Here is a 20,000-nt window from a genome sequence, read left to right on the forward strand (position 1 = left end):
GATTTCAGAAATCTCACCTAAGTTTCTTGACCTTTGGCCTATGTTGACCTTTTGGTCTATGTTGACCTCAAAAATTACTTGGCTAGTTGATTTCAGTGACCTGAAATATAAATCCTCTTCAAATTTAAATTGAATTGGATGAAAATTGAGGATTTTAGAAATACCACCTTAGTTGTTGTTGACCTTGGGCCGATGTTGACCTTTTATTTGATGTTGACCTCAAAAATAATTGGCTTATTGAATTCAGTGACCTGAACTTATAAATCCTTTTCAAATTTAAAAGTCAATCGCATGAAAATTGAGAATTTTAGAAATACCACCTTAGTTGTTGACCTTTGATGTTTACCTTTTGACCTATTCACGTCAAAAACAATAAGCTTCTTCCTTTTGACAAACTCAACCGTGTGGTGAAGTTTCAGGAGGATCGGTTAAAATTTCTGACCTGTCGGCGACAAACAGACAGAAACGGAATAACAAAATCGACGAACCAATATACTGGGGAAAATCTTCGATTTTGCAAGTTACAAACAAACAGACAACAAACAAACAGACAGAAAGGGGTGAAAACATAACCTCCTTCACCTTCAGTGGCGGAGGTAATGATGGATATTGCGTTATAAAAAAAAAAAAATTAAAAAACTGAACATATTGTGGTGAATATTAATTATTTTTCATATAAATACGAAGATGCTCGAATGCAAGTTACGCTCAGAATAAAACTTCACAAAGTTTTGCTCACACAGAATTAGCACATTATTCAAAATAGTGAAATGTATTAAGCAGTAATACTGTGCAGCAAGACGACTTGCCAAAAACACTGGAGTTTATTAAACCATTAATCTAAATATCCTGCTCGGTTTCGAAGTGAAGGAGCAAAACTGTAAAAGAAATAAACAACAGTTTGTCATGCGTTTGGTTAAACAAGAATCAGCAACTTATTCCAAAACAGCCATGTTCTCCAATACTCCGCAAACATTCGGTCATCTTCATTTGGTTTGAGCATTAACAGGAACTTCAAGAACCAAAAGATAAATGAAAAACTGAGAATCATCAGGAAATAATCAGTCGCATTCTTCCATCCAGGCCTTCAAGACAACTGTTCACTACTCCATCAGGTTATCCCCCATCCCAAAGTGACTCATGATCTCCTCTACCCAAAATTAACTCAATCCCAAACACTCCCCTTTTCCAGGTTATTGTTCTGCCCCACCTCTCCCTCGCCTCTTTTCCTTTGTTAGTTGTCGGTTGGTTTGTTCCTTTTCCGTTTCATCCCCACTTTCCCTTTCCTCTAGTTTCTGCGTTTCATTCAGCTTGTTCGCCCCACGTCTTGCCCCTCCCCTTGATCTCACTCTCACTTCTACTCTGGTGTTGGGGTTTATCCCTTTCTATTTTGTTTCATTGCATTCTGTTCCAGTTCTTCCACGAGCCTCAACCATGTACACCCAAAAAAAAATTCTGATAAATCATCAATATCTTCATTTTTTTTATCGTTATATGAAAAATGCACAAAAGACAACGGAATCTTCTTCTTCTTCTTTCGGCTGCTCCCGTTAGGGGTCGCCACAGCGGATCATCCGATATTATCCACATACTGATTTGGCACAGGTTTTACGCCGGATGCCCTTCCTGACGCAACCCTGGTTGCCTCTTACGACACAGGGATAAGGATTGGGTTTCGCCATGATTCTGGGCTGCCCTACACTCTCTCATAGCGTGGCCCAGTGCAGAGCTCCCGTCCTCAAGCGATCCTCCAACCCAAGCCTCCGAGTAACCGGATTACAGGCGCACGCCACTACGCCCTGTAAAAGACAACGGAATGAAACCAATAAATCAGATAATTATCGCGTGGAGGCAGCCACGTCTTGTCCATCATTGGCTGTGAAACAAACATAATATCACTCGTGTGCTTGTAGATGAATGATCTGTTCTGAAATGAAGTAAAGGTCCTTTACCCTTATGTACAAGGAAATCGTTCTGAATTCTGCAAGACTCTTGGAGATTCTGGTAGACTTGACAAGTATGGGTGACCCTGTCCACCTTTCTCCTGCAACTTCTCTCTTCCTGCTGTGGTGCATCTATGTGTTGGCGTCATCTACCTGTTGTCCCATCGGCTCACTTTCAGTGGGTTGATCCTCTGAGGTTTCAGTTTGCCCTCTGCTCCTCTGCTCTTTCCTTTCGCCTCAATAGCTGTATACCAACAAAAATTAACACAAATGTGATATCAATCACATTATGCACATTTTGACCAAGTTAGGCCTTCCTTGAAAGAAAAGCTGTGTGAACTAAAACGGCACTCGGCGGAGGACATACCTCTGCCAGACTGAACAGTTTATCTTTTCTATCACACTGATCGGCCTGATCTGGATCTGGACCTGAATCAAAATCGAATCGATTCGTCTTCATCACACGCCTAACATCTCCACCAAATTTGGTTCAAATCGGTCCAAAACTTTTTGAGATATCCTGCACACAAACAAACAAACAAGCAAACAAACAGACAAACAGACAGGCAGAAAGGGGTCAAAACATAACCTCCTTCACCTTCGGTGGCGGAGGTAAGTATCAAAAATGATTCAAGACCATTTCAAAACAGTTCTACCGAATGCACGGATTAAGCAAGTGCAGCGCATCGCTCGGTTCCTTCCTCATCCATGTCCTCTCGGTAATGTCTCAAGAAGCAGCTCGAAAAACACGAGCATGCCTGGCAGTTTATAAATTTTAAAAGGCCCAGCCACTACCACCCAACACCGAAAGGATAAAAACAATCTCTGGAGGAGCCACTTTGTGTTGCATGATATAACAAACTGTATTGTCATTACCTTGATGCAATGCAGGCGTTACGCCAGAAGGTAATGACAATGCACTTCATATTGAACATGAGCGCCTGACACCGATTGTATTACGGTGGGAGTTTTGACGCCGTTGGACAGTGTCATGAAAAATGTGGTGAAGCACGACAGAATGGAGGAGGAAAAGTGTGACGACTCAAATTGTCGAAGATTCAATTTTGTTTCTGTGGCACAGGTTAAACAGGAAATCTCAATGCTGCTGGAATTTTTGAAACAGGAAACAGGAATTTTTGTATTGAAAGCCTTGGCAGGGACAAATTTACTCTCCAGGCAGGTAAGAAATATTTCCATATTCTGAATGACATCATTCTCATCCTCCAAATAAGTGTCACAGATGACTTTCAAATAAGTGTCACAATAGTCTCATGATTTTTATGCCTCCGCTAACGAAGCCGCCGGAGGCATTACGTTTCCGGGTTGTCGGTACATACGTTACGTACGTATGTGCTAATTTTCCCTGTTTTCTCCGCAATTGCCATTCCGATTGACACTAAATTTTCACCACAGGTGTGACTGCTCATGCAGAATGTTTGAATGATGATTGTGACGTCATAGGTTGCGTGGTATGGCAGCGATATTGAGAAGAAAAGGAATCAATTTGGACCTCAATATCTCCAAAACCACTCCATGGAAAAAAATTGAAACTTGGCGCAAGTGCTCCACATGAGGAACAGGTGTGATTTTTATGATGATGTCATAGGTGGCTTCATTATGATGTCATAATTACATACAGCGAACACTTTATCCGATTAGTATGAAATTTTTTGAGGGTCATCTCGGGCTAAATTGTGTGTGGTTAAAAATTGATGACTTCATCAGTCACGTGATTCTGCAGCAATATTGTTTTTTAACATAAAAACCTTAAAAAAAAACCCCCTCCAAAACAGCTGAACAGATTGAGGCGAAACTCCACAGATATGATCGCCTCTCCATGAGGAACAAAAAGTTCTCCACATAAGATGTCATAAGTCATATGATTTGCCAGCTCTGATTTTTTGAAAAATAAACCTTTTAAAATCCTCTTCTCCAGAAAGGCACGACGGATTTGGGGGAAACTTCACCCACATTCCCCAAGCCTTGGGGATATCAGGGTGTCACAAATAATACATACGTCACATGGTCTGGCAACCATGTTGGACTGAACAAAAATCTTCAAAAAATTCTCTCTTGAACCGCTTCATCAATCAACATGAAACTTCATAATTATGATCTAGTTGTCATGGTGAATTTATGTTGTAAATTTCAACCTGATCGGACACATGGTTTGGCAGCCAGAATTATTTAATGTTTTGAAATCTGGGTTCAGGGATTTAAATCAAACTTGGTACAAGTATGTATAATGATGTAATAATGTGGGCGGAGGCATATCTGGCAACGTCGGGATGTCGAAGAGTGTCCTAGTTTCACAATATTTTTGCCTCTGAAAAAGTGATGCAACACAATTGTTGTTCAGACCGTTATACAAACTAGATATCCCAAAAGTTCAGTAAACACCAATACAAGAAAGTATATTTATGATTAGCAAGGGGGGAGGAGGATATTTGTGCATATCTTCAAGATCAGGATATTTAGATTTCAGAAAAACATCAAGAAAATTGCTGTTTAAAACTGAAGCAAACATTACCTCGGGAGTGAAACACGACATCGATGACGATTGCATGGGCCAAATGGGCTTCTGATTCCATGCACAAGGTCATTCAGGAGCTTGCAACACTTGTTACACTAAGTGTGGTCCAGCAGTGGCTGAGGGCCCTTTGTATATTAATTTCCATTCTGCATATGGAAAAGAAATATTTTTATGCAATCGGCTTGATTCCCGAAAAAGAAATATCAACACAAATAAAAGGTAATTGTGTGTGTGTGTGTGTGTGTGTGTGTGTGTGTGTGTGTGTGTGTGTGTGTGTGTGTGTGTGTGTGTGTGTGTGTGTGTGTGTGTGTCCTGCATAACTGTAAAACCACAAAACCTAACAGCCTGAAACTTTGCATGCATATTAAGAAAACTCAAAGGAAGTGTATGACTGAAAATTGGGTGTTTGGGTTAATTAAAACACCCCTTTTGAAGATAATTAAGGGCCTTCTTTAATTATATCCTTCATCAGGCGATCCTCGGCCACCTCGCTTTATGGGGTTTTAAGGTGTTTCCTGGGTAACCTCTATGGGGTCTGAAGCCGCCATGTTTTTTGGCCTGCTCAACCATGCCTTGACTTGGAACAGGCCGCAACGATTTTTTTACGAATTCTTTTTTTCACTTTCCTCACTCATATTATTGAATGTCTGTTCATCATCGCTACAAATCCCTGGGTACATTGCAATGCTTATAAAAGCCCAGAGACATAAGAGTTTGTTGCTTGATTTAATTTCTGCATGTGCGATCGCCATGTGTTCCTCTTAAACGAAGAATAATTAAATTTAAGCTCAAGTATCGAATGTACAAGCAGTTCCAACTCCTAGAAAAGTGTTCATTTGTCCATTTCGGACATATGGGACATATCGGGCATCTCTGGGAGGTGTATGTTGAATATGACGGTTCAGTGATTGCCAATTTCATGCCAAGTGAGCCGTTTCTTAGGCCGAAGTCGTATTTGCCACGGCGGCCGTAGGGTCTACAAAATCTACGGCCACTAGCAATTATAGGGCGGCCGCAGTATTTCCACGGTCACACAATGTAGCAGTCACATATGTTTTTATTTTTCGGGGAGCTGCACGGCGTATTTAGAAATTGTGGAGACCAAAAACATGGGGGTGCTGTACAGTCTTTGATGTGATGTCGCACGGTGACCTTAGGGCGTCCGTGCGGCGACCATATAATTTTCAAGGCAGACGCAAGGTAGCCTCAAGGTGCCCGCAAGGCGACCGCAGGGGGGCCCTAAGGCGAACGTGCGGCCAGACGGACGGTAACGAGTCGGTATATATACCAGTTCTTTTTTTACTGAAATAAAAATATAACAGTTTGGAATATACCAGTATATATAACTGAATATACTATTACTAATATATATATATATATATATATATATATATATATATATATATATATATATATATATATATATATATCTGAATATACCAATTCGAAATATAGGCAAACACCTACACTCCGATCTCGAGCGGTAGCGCACGGTGGATGCACGGTCGATGCAGACTGCCACGGAGGCCGTATGTCGGACGCACGGCGGGCATAGGGGAACCGTGCGTCGACCCTGCATTGCCCGCAGGTAGTCACACAGACCGCAAGGCCACCGTACGTTGAACACAGGGACGCCTTAGGACTACCCTACGACGACCGTGGAAATAGTGCAGCCGCCGTAATTTTTTGGCGGTTGGCCAAATTAATTTTTCATTGATAAGAGCTTACGGCAGCCACACGAATAACGCAAGCCCACCGTACGCCCTACCTACGGTGGAAGTGGAACACATCTACGTCACAGCTTGGCTTGTCGAATTTCTACGGCCAACGTAGAAATGAAAAAAGTTATAACTCTGCGCTGTAATTCCACAGCGACCCCTACGGCCTGTAAAAGATAGCCATACGGCGGAGGGCCACCCTGAGACCACCTCAGAAACTCTGCGGCCGCCCCACGTTTCTGTCAATTCAGGGGGGGGGGGGTATGGCCGCCGTATCCTAGCCGTAGACCAAATGTGACTTAGGCTTTATCAACCGTTTCATTGGAGTGTTTACATGAGTGCTTAAGCCACTTGGCAAGCGCTCTCCAAGCTGCTTGGTTGTTACTTCGGGAAAAAGTACACGTGCTTTCAATCTCACATCGATTAGATATACGTTTCTGCCTTTGGTGGGTCCTGCGGTGCCATGCGGTGGGAGCTTGAGGTGTCACATCCACTGAAAATGTGCAATTTGATTATATTTTTACTGGACATCGCTTGGTTTAACTTTTTTGTGTGATCTCCTTTTAGAATTCACCTCACTTCAACATCGATACTTATGGAAACTTGAAGGGCACTCGGGAGAGCGCATACCTCTGCCACTCAATGCCTGATCCACAAGACCATATCCAGCCCAATACATTTTTCAAACATCATGTTACATATCGTTTTTGACTCTCTCTCTCTCTCTCTCTGTGATGAAAAGCAACTTAAAAAATTAAATAATTCTCGTTTCCGGATCCGAATTGGGATCTTCAGCAAAATCGAAGCAATTTGTCCTCGTCACACACCCAACATGCCCACCAAGTTTTGTTTGAATCCGTCCACAACTTTTTGAGATATCGCACTATATATCATTTTTGGCCCATCTCTCAACGATGAAGAATCACTTAAAAAATTATTGTAGCCGGATGCGGATCCGGATCTTCACCAAAATCTGACCAGTTCGTTCTTGTCACACACCCATCCATTCCACAAAATTTCATCCGAATCCGTCCACAACTTTTTGAGATATCCTGCATACAAACAAACACACAAACAGAATGAAAATGGTGAAAACACCTTTTGGTGGCGGAGGTAATAAGAAGTTCCATTTGACCAGGTGTTTGCCATGTTTGTTCTCGATCTGAAGCCATAGAGTATACGCTGACATTTTGTGGTCTGTAGCTCGATCCATTTTTGAATTGAATTTCGCTAATTTCCCACTTTAAATCTAATCTTTCAAGGTAAATCTTTGTGTTTGTCGTTTTTGCCAGGGGCATAATGTGTTGACGGTGCAGCGGGGGCAGGAGGTGGTGACAGTGCAGCGGGGGCAGGAGGTAGTGACAGTGAAGCGGGGGCAGGAGGTGTTGACAGTTGTGGGGGGAAAATTTATATTAATGTATTCTAAATTGTAACAAATGGAGTTTTAGAAATGTAACTTTTATGCTACAAGTTGAATTGGCTGTCCTTTCTGGCGAAGAGACTTTTCCCCTAAATGATAATAAATGTCTTCGTCTGGAGCAGAGTGACCTTAGCTGATAACAGCGAACCTTTGCCTCGAAATGTACGAAGTGGCTTCTCGTCTAAAGGACACGTCTGCAGTCTGGGTTGATAGCCCCCACCACTCTCTCATGTAAGTATAAAATTCTTTGAAATGTAAAATTGTTTCAGTGCAAGCACCTGAGGAAGTATTAGAATCTCAGTGGCTTGTTCTCCTTGGAACTGACCAAGTACCAAGTTAGAATAAAACTCTCTGATGTAATGTGGAAGTGAATTAAATCGGGTTGGTCTAACTGTTAACTAAAGGATAAATTGATGAAATAGAACCAAATAATATTGCAATCAATGGGGATTCTTCAGTTCATTGTACGAGGGTGAGACGTGTATGGTGGAGAATTAGAAAATAAATTGTTTCACAAGGAAGGACTTGTGTGGACATCAGTTTTATCAGTGTCAAAGGGTTTTTATGCAGTCTTTTATAACCAAATCGGACAAACGTTAAACTCTGTCTGAAGTCAAATAGGATTCCACAATCGGCCAGTTAGAATCCTTCAACGATCACAACAAGGTGGGTTAAAAAAATCCACATCACAGTGCAGTGGGGCAGGAAGTGGTGACAGTGCAGTGGGGACAGGAGGTGGTGACAGTGCAGCGGGGGCAGGAGGTGGTGACAGTGCAGCGGGGGCAGGAGGTGGTGACAGTGCAGCGGGGGCAGGAGGTGGTGACAGTGCAGCGGGGGCAGGAGGTGGTGACAGTGCAGCGGGGGCAGGAGGTGGTGACAGTGCAGCGGGGGCAGGAGGTGGTGACAGTGCAGCGGGGGCAGGAGGTGGTGACAGTGCAGCGGGGGCAGGAGGTGGTGACAGTGAAGCGGGGGCAGGAGGTGGTGACAGTGCAGCGGGGGAAGGAGGTGGTGACAGTGCAGCGGGGGCAGGAGGTGGTGACAGTGCAGCGGGGGAAGGAGGTGGTGACAGTGCAGCGGGGGAAGGAGGTGGTGACAGTGCAGCGGGGGAAGGAGGTGGTGACAGTGCAGCGGGGGCAAGAGGTGGTGACAGTGGAGCGGGGGCAGGAGGTGGTGATAGTGCAGCGGGGGCAGGTGTTGATAGTGTGGCGGGGGCAGGTTTTGACAGTGCAGCGGGGCAGGAGGTGGTGACAGTGCAGCGGGGGCAGGAGGTGGTGACAGTGCAGCGGGGGCAGGAGGTGGTGACAGTGCAGCGGGGGCAGGAGGTGGTGACAGTGCAGCAGGGGCAGGAGGTGGTGACAGTGCAGCGGGGGCAGGAGGTGGTGACAGTGCAGTGGGTGCAGCCAGTGGTGGAGGTGCACTGTGTGCAGGTAGTGGTGTAGGTGCAAAAACAGAAATTGGTAGACATGAGGTGGTATGGGAGACAGTTTTTGTGTGTGATGAGATTATTAAATATGTTGATTCTATATTCTACAGGAAGGATTGTAGACACAGAATTCTGTGTAGTTTTGAAGGAGCGGAAGTTAGGGATATTAAAGGAAGGATAAACAATATTGTATCGGGTCATGGTAGGAAGAAGTTGGTTGTGGTCCACCTTGGTGTGAATGATGTAGAGAAAGTTTAATCAGAGGTTATGAAAAGTAGATACAGGACATTGGGGAAGTGGCTGAAAGCAAAGGATTGTGAGGTCATGTTTTCTGGGAATCTTCCAAGATTAGGAAACAATATATAAATTATGAGCAGAGTGATTGATGTTAACCAATGGCTGGAAGAATGGTGAAGGGAGGAAGGTTTTACATTTGAGAAGCAGTGTGAATCATTTCGGGGACAAAGGGAGTGTTTAGGAATGATGGCCATCTGATAAGTAAAAGGGGGCAGCAAGGTTTGCAGTGGGAATTGAGGAAGGAATTCAGGCTTATTTAGGTCAGGAGAGGGTGGGGAAGGTATCAAGGGTGGAACGAATGATGTAAGTGTGATGAGTAAGGCTAGGCAAGAAAATATAATTTCAGGAAGGGAAAAGTTAAATACAAGCCGGTAGGTGGCGATGGGTTGCCGAGCATGGAAACTATAAGATATAGAGCAAAATGGATGTCATATAGTGGATAGGGGATCACCTTAAGATTATGCATACCAAATCTCATCCAGTTCATTCTACTGATAACTACTCGGTATTCATTTGAATGAAAAGTACCAAAAATGCGGTTTGAAATCGGAAATGCCCAAAGTTCGAGGGGGTGCTGTGGGTGAACAAAGATCTAAATCGAAAATCCGGCTCGATCCTTTGTGCACAATGTATTCCGGACGATTAGTGTGAATTTTCATGACCATCCGACCATAACCCGAGGAGGAGTAGCATTTGGCGCGAAGGCACCTCAAGCTCTCGCATACTATTGATTTTTGCACTAATTGAACTTTGACCCCTGACCTAAGCGAAATCGGTTAATATGTCCTGAGGCAAAGTTGTAGTACTCATTGAGTGCCATGAACCTGCAAAGTTTCATTCATATCGATGCACTCACCTGGTCGCTAGGGGGCCTTCAATTTTCGCCAATTTCCGTGCATACCCTAATTGTAGGGGGCGCTGTGGGTAAAGTATTCCATATATCACAAAAACAGGAATATATTTGAGAGAGCATCACCTGTAGATCATTCATCCTAAATTTCATAACCCTACGTGGGATAATGGCTTTCGGAATTGATTTCACGTGAACGGTACCGATTTTGAAGGTTTTTCGGTTGTTGCTTGGGAACCAAAGCGTCCCGAGCAACCATCACAATTTCCAAAGCACTAGGTCACAAGATGTACCTACCACCCGAGTTTGGTCAAAATCCGCCAAGGTTTACTACCAATTATGCTGATGACAAACGAACAAACATCTAAACAAACATCCAAACAAACAGACAGAATTACTCACGATAAGGGTCACCTATTTCGGCGACCCAATATTTTATACCAATGCCAGAAGTTTAAATAATAAGATGGAAGAGTTTGAAGCCAAAGTAGATCGCGAGGAGTACGATATAGTTGCAGTGAGTGAGACACGGTTTAAGGAGGAGAGCAACTGTAGGACGGGATTCGAAGGCTACAAGGTAAATCGGTGTGATAGGAAGGAGAGAATAGGAGGAGGAGGAGAAGGAGGAGGAGGAGGAGGAGGAGGAGGAGCAGCAATCTGGGTAAATGACAGCATTACATCAAGTGAAAGGGGGTGACATTAAGGAAGGAATTAATGCAGAGGATTCTGTGTCGGTAGAGATTAGAGATTGTAAAAACAGTACGATAATGGTAGGATGCCTTTATAGGGCTCCGGGTGGGAAGGAAGAGGAGGAAGGAGGAGTACATGAAGAATTCAAAAGTACATGTGGTAAGGGAAGAGTATTGATTATGGGGGGTTTTAACTTGCGAGGGATAGATTGGGTTCAGGAACAGGGAATGGGCAGAGTGGATGAGGATTTCCTAGTTGTATTCCAGGATTGCTTTTTAACCCAGTTTATAAATAAGTCCATGAGAGGGAGTGCAGTGTTTGACCTCCTTTTAAGTAACGATCCCAATCTGGTGGAGGAGGTGGAGTTAGGGGAGCATTTCGGAACAAGTGACCATAACATTGTATGTGCAAAGATTCTGTTGAACGTTAGAGTTCGAGGATGGTAGGGTGAGGATATTAGATTTCAGGAAAGCAAACTTTGAGTGTATGAGGAGAGAATTGGGTGATGTAGATTGGGAGACTAACAACAGGACAATCAGCATCAGAAAAATGGGAAATCTTCAAGGAGAAAATGTGGAGAGTGCAGAGTAAGTATATTCCAATGAGGTGTAAAACTAGAAGCAGAAAGAGGCCGCAGGGTGGTTGAGTCGTGAGATTAGGAACTCCGTAAAGGAGAAGCAGAAGGTATTTATTAGGTTTAAAACAACAGGACTAGATTTAGATTTATATCACTATCGAAGTAAACAGAGACAAGTTAAGGAAATAACTCAGCAAGCCAAAAGAGAGTATGAGAAGGACATGGCTAAGAATATTAAACATAATAGCAAGGCTTTCTTTAAGTACATCAGGGGAAAAGAACAGGTTCGGACCAGTGTGGGCCTATTGAGGAATAGCACAGGAGAGTGGTTCGTGATGATCATGAAATGGCAGGATTATTAAACAGGTATTTTTCTTCAACTTTTACAATATAGCATTCAGGAGAATTGCCAATTGCTGAGAGTATCTATCAAAGTGGTGAGGAAGGGCTTTTACAGAAAATCCAGGCTGGAGTGGAGGAAGTAAAGGAACAGCGAGGAAATCTAAGAGAAGATAAGGCTCCGGGTTCAGATAATATACACCCGAGAGTATTGAGGGAGGAGGCTGAGCAGGTAAGCGAGATGTTAACGGATATTTTCAATAGTTTACTGGAGTCAGGACAGGTACCGGAGGATGGGAGAGTAACAAATGTAACACCATTATTTAATGATCCAGAGAATAATTGGGAAACTATAGACCTGTTAGTTTGACTTCAGTTGTGGGGAAGGTGTTGGAGATATTAATTAAAGACTGGATGAAGAACCATTGAAACAAATACAAAAAGGTAGTCAGCATGTGTTTACCAAAGATAGTTCCTGTCGAACAAATCTTTTAGAGTTCTATGAAGCAGTGTCTGATTGGGTGGATGAGGGAAAGGCAGTGGACATGGTATATCTAGACTTTAAGAAGACATTTGATGAGGTACCACATCGGAGGTTGTTAGCCAAAGTGAGGGCTTGTGGAGTAGCTGGTCAGGTAGCTAATTGAATTATTACAAACTGGCTTAGTGATAGGAAGCAAAGAATGGCTTTGAGTGGGAGGATTTCTTGTTGGGAGGATGTATGTAGTGGGGTAACTCAGGGATCAGTACTCGGACCATTAGTATTCATTATTTACATCAATGATTTGGATAGTGGGGTGAAGAGTTGGCTTTCCAAATTTGCAGATGACACAAAGCTTGGAGGTGAGGTGGATAGCAGAGGGGGTGGTGATCAGATTCAGGAAAGTTGTGATACTCGCATAGATTGGGCAAAAGATTGGCAGATGCAATTTAACCTGTTATGGGACGGGCAGTCGAGAGTTTCTACAAGGTCGATGTATGTGTACAGTACACACAGACATGGTACGTATGGGTACATTTGGGTATGTAGGGACTCTCCGGGGGGGTGTGTGGACATGCCATGCCAATTACGGGCGCCAAGGTGGCAAAGTTTCATCCCACAACTTATGAAGGTAACTTATGTAAACTGTAAACCAACACTTATGAAGGTAACATGTCCACACACCATGTGCAATGCCAAGATCAGTTAACATATCAATCACAAGACTCAATCATATCTTTCACCAGTTATTGGAGGAATTAACCAATCAGCTATCACCTAATCAATTACCACAGTTGGCACGGATATCCATAATTAACACCCATGTTCTTTCACCCAAAGAAAGCTGCACAAAGGAAGCCCTTTGCCGTTTCCAACCCCATCTGGATTCCTTGACAGCTGCAGACATTCACAAGTTTGGAGAAAGCAACCAAGAAATGCTTGGTTGCATAAAGCAAGCATGTTTTTCTAGGTTGCTTTGTGCAGCTTTCTACAAAGGCAGGAGACAATGGACAAATCAATATGCTGTGATGGATTAAAAATTTAGATCACAGGATCATCAAAAACCGTGAGTTCAGACGGCAATGGCAAACAGGTCAACTTCACATGCCACAATTTTGATGAAGAAGGAGAGGAAGTAAGTGATAGATTTAAGAGGAATAGAGTGCATAAAGTGCAAACGTTTGGAAATGCGTTGAGGTGCATCTGGCAGATGGGGATTGGTAGATATCGGTGGGGCTTCGGAGACAGTCAAACTCAAAGTAGTCTGTTTTGTAATTGTTATTTCGATAATCAGCTCAATCTTACTCCCTGAAGCTCGATATTTAATATGTATATGTCTCCTGGGTTGTTGAAGAGCTATCGGCATGACTCACAAGTAGAAACTTGTAATAAACTGCAAGTCATGCACATTGTCAATTTGTGTGGGATATGCTTCCTCAAGTTGATATGTTAGGCAATAACAAGTTTGATGGAAAAGTAATGAATATTATCATCATTCGATTGAGAATAAATATTTGTTAACATAGGAACTGAAAACATAATCAACAAAATTTTGCATCACAAAGTGAAATATTTCCGCCTCTGCTCAAAAGCATTAGCTATTTAAGTGGACGTTGCATTTGGGGGTATCATTAGATGTGGTTTCAAAATTAAGAGTAAAAACTGTAAACCAAACATTTCTGCCGCGGATTTGTCATGTTGCATCCGTGCATACGACTCCCTTGGCTCTCAGATGCATTGAACCGTTCCTCGCCTGTAAAGAAAAATGACACCATGTGATGCACATTTATGCTCTGCCCACTGCACTGGCTGATGATGCATGGCTTTTATTATCAACATGCCATTCTGCGACACTGCAGTTATTAGATGTTGGGTACGGCGTTAAACTTCTGGATGAGCACAAACTAACTGCGATTATGCTGCGATCCTGTCTCTCGTCATTGCACAACAGATACATCATGGAAACACTGCAGAGGATAGAACGGAATAAGAGAGAGCTCGAGAAATTTTTTTTGGAGGGGGAAAACAATAAACAGGAAGATTGAAACAAAATGGTTCTTTCAATCACTAGATTCTTCATTGTTAAGTTGGACCTATTGGAATGCTTTGATCATGATGACAATGCAGCTGCGAATAAGCACAGGTATGACGTGTGAATTTCCAGATATGACATTTATAGATGCGATGGATACTTTCACAACTAATGATTACATGCTTATGAAACGGTTAGGATTGGCACAAGCTGTGAAACTTTATTTCAGAAAAAAAAAGAAAAAAAAGAGGATGACATCAAATGTGAAACTTCTTCAGAAAAAAAGAGGAACTCAAACATGATGCGTGCAAGTCCATTGATGAAGAAGTCTGACTTCATGAAAGACCTGAACAACAGAGGAGTGGAAGAAACTCACTGACAGTAAATATAAAAGAACGAGTAGATTGGAGGATGAGTGAAAAAGCTCGGAGCAGATAAAAAAAAAAGAGGATCGTAAGTCAGCAAAATATTTGATTTGTGATGATGATGAGCGAACACCTGAAATGACTGGAGAGAGGAACAGGAATGGGCAGAAGATGTAAGATAGTTCTACAGATGGGAGAAAAGGGAGATGGAGGTGAGCTGTCAGTCTTGATTGAAGTCGACAAACAAAGAGTGGGTTGGACAATGAGCATGTTCGACCAAGTGTGCATCGAGTCTGGCAGCCGATTGAAAAAGGTGATGGTGCAAGACCAGAAAATAACCTGGAATAATCAAACAAAGATGCCTGCAACTTGAGGTGGAAGATCATATCGAGGTCATTGAGCAACTGTAAAACCACATCGAACGGTAAGTTGTGCTTCAATCGACAAGTGGAAATCATGTGTCGAAGCACTTCGGTTGGCGCATGTTTTATACTCCAATTAAAATGTGCAATAATTACAGGAATGCAGATGCAACTGCAGGTCTATGTGGCTGCATATACTATATGTGATTGGATCACCATTACATTGTACTAAGCTTGCATGGGCGAGCAATATATAAAAATATATACAGGGAGTACAGAACGTTACAAAAGATACATTGTGTTAAACAATGTAGGTGAGGTGTAAACCGTCGTGGTTGTAGCATCCTGTCTGAGTCTGGGAGGTCAGTGCTTCAATCCTCAACCGAGTCCTACCAGACTTTAAAAAGTGCTGCTTCCTTGCTCGACGCTCGGCATTAATAAAATGATAAAACACAGGCAAATAACCATAAGTTGGTCATAACTGTGCAAGTTTTCATGGGCCGAACGTGCTACTCCTGCATCGAAGATCCCTGGAAGGGAACTACAGTTATAACCACCGTAAATTGCAGACGGTGGTTGTAACCCTGCAGTCTCAACAGATGTCTCTCATTCTGTAAAGTTCTCATCTGCTCCAGTGTGATAGAATTGGCTTAAGTAGCTAAGCTCAACAACTACATGTATTGGCTTAACAGTTCTGTTTTTTCCGAGCCATTTTCCTTTCTAAATCACGCATACTTACCTTGCAATCCACAGCAGACTCAATGGCAGACATTACTCTAGTTTCCCAGGTTATTTCAGCATCTTCCGATTCAACGTTATTACATGGAATCAGAAGATGAATCGGAACATGAAGTTTATTACGGTGAAGTTTACCACTCCGTGCATGTGTAATGGTGTGCAATGGCTTGTGTTGTCGGATTGTGGTTATATATTTTTTGTTTGTTTCATCCATTTTTACTTTGCGCCTGCGGAGCCAAAAGCTTGGTGAAGCAATTGGTTCACTTTGTCTCTCTGTCTGCGGAGGACAGTCTATGACCGAGGAACTACTTAATATCAATTGAATGTTATGCAGTGAACATGGTAGAACACAAATGAGAACATGAATCGAAAGACAACGTGTAGTTCTGCAGTACTTAGGCTATGAATTTCGCAAAATTGTATGGAATCTCGTCCCGACTGCGCACGTGCAGCGAGGAGTAATGTAGTTTTATTTAGTCTGCCTGCCTATCTGGCAGTGAAATAAAATTGAAAACCATTCCAAACAGGAAGCTAACTGTTCTTTGTGAGATCATAAAGGACACAAACAGGCACAAAGAACAAATGCTACGTGTAAAATAAGGTGGTGTTAAGGACGGTGCGCATCAATGGCGGTAAAATTCCGAACCATGTGTTTTTACCTCCGCCACCGAAGGTGAAGGAGGTTATGTTTTCACCCCTTTCTCTCTGTTTGTTTGTGTGCAGGATATCTCAAAAAGTTTTGGACGGATCCAGATGAAACTTGGTGGATATTATTGGGTGTGTCAAAGGGAAGAATTGTTTCAATTCCGGTGAAGATTTGAATCGGGATCTGGAAACGATAATTATTTCATTTTTAAAGTTATTCTTCACCATTGAGAGATCGGGCCATAAACGATATAGTACTGTATAGCATGATATTTCAAAAATGTATCGGGCCTGATATGTTCTCGTGCATCAGGCATTACGTGGCAGAGGTATGCGCTCCACTGAGTGCCCCCTCTAGTGTTTTTTTTATAGTACAATCTTTAAAACCTTAATTTTATTTCAATTGAATATTATATTTCAACACTGTAGAACATACATCGTCTTCCTGAAACTTCCAAAAACCTCCAGTTTTGCATACTTCTGAACTTCTGGACTTCTGCAAGCATGGATGACTAACTTTTCAACAAATGTCTCGTGCTCTTTCCTCTGCTCCAATCTGATCACATGCTTGTGAAAGTCAACATGTCTCTGGCATTTCACTCAAGCAGATTGGCAGGGACGGCAAGCAGGCATCTCACTTCAGGACAAGTCTCCCATATCAACTGACCCTGATGTAAACTCAGCCTGGAACTTCTTCCACAGAATCCTGGTCTACATTGTACACAGATGCATCCTATCTCATCTTCAATTATCCTCCCTTTCTTCCCAACCATGGTACACTGAATCCTGTGGTGAGGCACTTGCTCTGAAACAACTTGTCTTCTCTTCCTGGAAGGCAAATCCGATTGAAAGAATCTTAGTGCTTTCCAAAAGCTTGCATCAAGTGTGTGGCCCTTTCAGGAGAACTAGAAAGCAACATCGATCCAACCTCAAGAATTAACTTTCAAATTTTTCTCCCTCCTCTAAAACCTGGTGGTGCCTTGTTAAGTTCGTCCCTGGAGTATGCTCCCCCTCCATCCATTCCCTCTCTTCAAATGGCACCACAGCCAACTCCGCTCATGAGAAGACTGAATGCCTGAATTCTGTGTTTGCTTTCAAATCTCATGTCCCAACCCGTCACTCATGGTATCCATCCTTCCTAGTCATAGCCAACTGTTCCTGGAATCTGTCTTTTGCACCTGAGAAGGTGGAAAAGGTTATTTAAACCCTTAACTCTGACTCTGCTTCTGGACCAGATGGCATCAGCCCATGTGTCCTAAACCCTGTTCTGCTGCTCTTGCACATCCTCTCTGCCATTTTCACTCTGTGATTTGCCTGAGGTCATCATCCATTTGCTTGGAAATCAGCCGACATCACTGCACTGCATAAAGAAGGTGCAAAAACTGATCCCCTGAATTACAGACCTATCAGCTTACTTACAATGGCCGGACCCAGGGTTTCCCAGCAGAACATTGCCCAGAGTATCACACTCCCTCCACTGGCTTGTCGTCTTCCCACAGTGCATCACTTCCCCAGGTAAACGGCGCACGGCCATCCACGTGATCGAATCATACATGGCCATCCACGTGATATAAAAGAAAACGGGACTCATTGGACCAGGCGACCTTCTTCCACTGCTCCAAGGCCCTGTTCCGACGCTCGCGTGCCAATTGTAGGCACTTTTAACGGTGCACAGGGGTCATCATGGGCACTCTGACCGGTCTGAAGCTACGCAGCCCCATACGCAGCAGGGTGCGATGTACTGTGGATTGTGACACATTCCTCCCGTGACCACCATTAAAATTTTCTTTGACTTGTGCCACAGTCGACCTTCTGTCGGTTCAGACCAGATGGAATAACCTTCGGTGCCCTCGCGCATCGATGAGCCTTGGGCGCCCAACACCCTGTCGCCGGTTTGTGGTTTGTTCCTCCTCGGATCACTGTCGGTAGGTACTCTCCACTGCTGACCGGGAGCACCCCACAAGCCTTGCCATTTCAGAGATGCTCTGACCCAGTCGTCTGGCCATAACAATGTGGCCCTTGTCAAAGTCGCTCAGGTCTTTACTCCTGCCCATTTCTCCTGCATCCAACACATCAACTTCAATAACTGACTGTTCACTTGCTGCCGAATATATCCCATCCCTTGACAGGTGCCATTGTAACAAGATAATCAATGTCATTCACTTCACCTGTCAGTGGTCATAATGTTTTGGCTCATCAGTGTATATGTACATATGTGTACTCAGTCACAAGGTTAAGATGTAGTCATACCAAGCCACGAGTTGGATTAAAATTCATGTTCGTCTCTGCAAGACAAAACAGTTTGTACAAATTTGGCGTGCAAAGCCCTTGCTTGAGAGCTTCCTTCTCCCTTTCTTTTCCCAGATTTATAGAAATAACATTTGAAACAAACATCCATCCCCGTGCAGTACAACGTTCTGTCAGGTATCCGCTTAAAATTACATTTTGCTATAAACACATGAAATGTCAATACTTTTATATTACAAGTTTTAACGTTATTGTGTTACGAGCTAAGAAACATTTCATAAAAGTAACAAAACATTACCTCTTTGAATTGCATAATTTTTTTCTCAATTCAGCACAAATCTCAAGCAAAAATACAAAACTTTTTCTTTGTACGCAGAGTCGAGGCTTGTGGAAGAGCTGGGATTGTTATGTCGACATATTGAGGGGTTTCATCAAATTTATCACGTCTGAGTCACAAAAGCTAAAGCTGTATCATGGTAAACAGGTAAGGTAGTAACTATGTGTCTGCATTTGCAGCCACAAATGGTTCATTTCACGATTGGCTCAGCACTATAGTAAAACAAGTAAAAGTAGACTTTTTATTTTTATGTATACACTCTCGAGGCTCGCATGAGAGCTAACACACAGAATGTACAACAAGGAGAGCAGGAGACAAGAAGGGTGGGAGAGAGAAGGAAAAAAACAGTGGGGAACAGAGTCATGATGTGATCTGTGGAAGGGAGAGGGACGGGGTGGGGAACATGGGGTAAACAAGATGGTCATGACAGGGACTTTCATGAAAGAAAGCAGGGAATTTGAAGGAGGCAGATTTGGGGTGAATTAACGGGGGTAGAAAAGATCATGTTTTGGTTTGGGGGAAGATAAGAGATGGTGGTGAACAGCTGTTTTGAAGACCTGGAGGGGAAGAATGGGATTGAAGAGAGTGTGGGAGTTTGTTTCAAAGGCAGGAAAAAAGAGGAAGGAAAGAGTGAAGGTGGGCAGTGATTCTTGATTTTGGTAGTTTTCCATAAGGGGATTACTGGCAGATCTTTAGTGACCTGCAGAAATATGGGGGGGGGCATATCCCAGCGAGAGCAGGGGGGGCATGGCTGGAGAGGAGATGATCGAAGACAGAAAGACCACTGACCTGCCTGCGGTGAGAAAGTGAGAGACCCAAAGACTCAGCCTCATCGCGGGAGATACCAATGATCATAAGTGCCTTTGATTCAACAGCATGAAGTTGAGAAAGGTGAGAGGCAGGAGCACCAGCCCAGGGGAGAGCAGTACTCCATCATGCTATGGACAAAAGCTTTGTATGTGGTCAGGAGCTCGGTTCTGCCAATGAAGGACTTCGCATAACG

At 43.1% G+C, this 20,000-nt stretch overlaps 1 protein-coding gene across 1 annotated transcript in view; it reads right to left on the reverse strand.

Annotated features, from left to right (window-relative positions):
* LOC147027163 (uncharacterized) overlaps positions 1 to 20,000 on the reverse strand; it is a 54,240-nt gene that overhangs the window by 17,856 nt on the left and 16,384 nt on the right. Inside the window, 2 exon segments of the mRNA XM_085883601.1 lie at positions 2,117 to 2,187; positions 13,947 to 14,024. Coding sequence (XP_085739727.1) covers positions 2,117 to 2,187; positions 13,947 to 14,024 — 149 coding nt within the window.

Source organism: Eptatretus burgeri, chromosome 5 (assembly GCF_056783735.1).
Source record: "Eptatretus burgeri isolate ZD-2024b chromosome 5, Ebu_testis_v1, whole genome shotgun sequence".
NCBI classification, from domain to species: domain Eukaryota; kingdom Metazoa; phylum Chordata; class Myxini; order Myxiniformes; family Myxinidae; genus Eptatretus; species Eptatretus burgeri.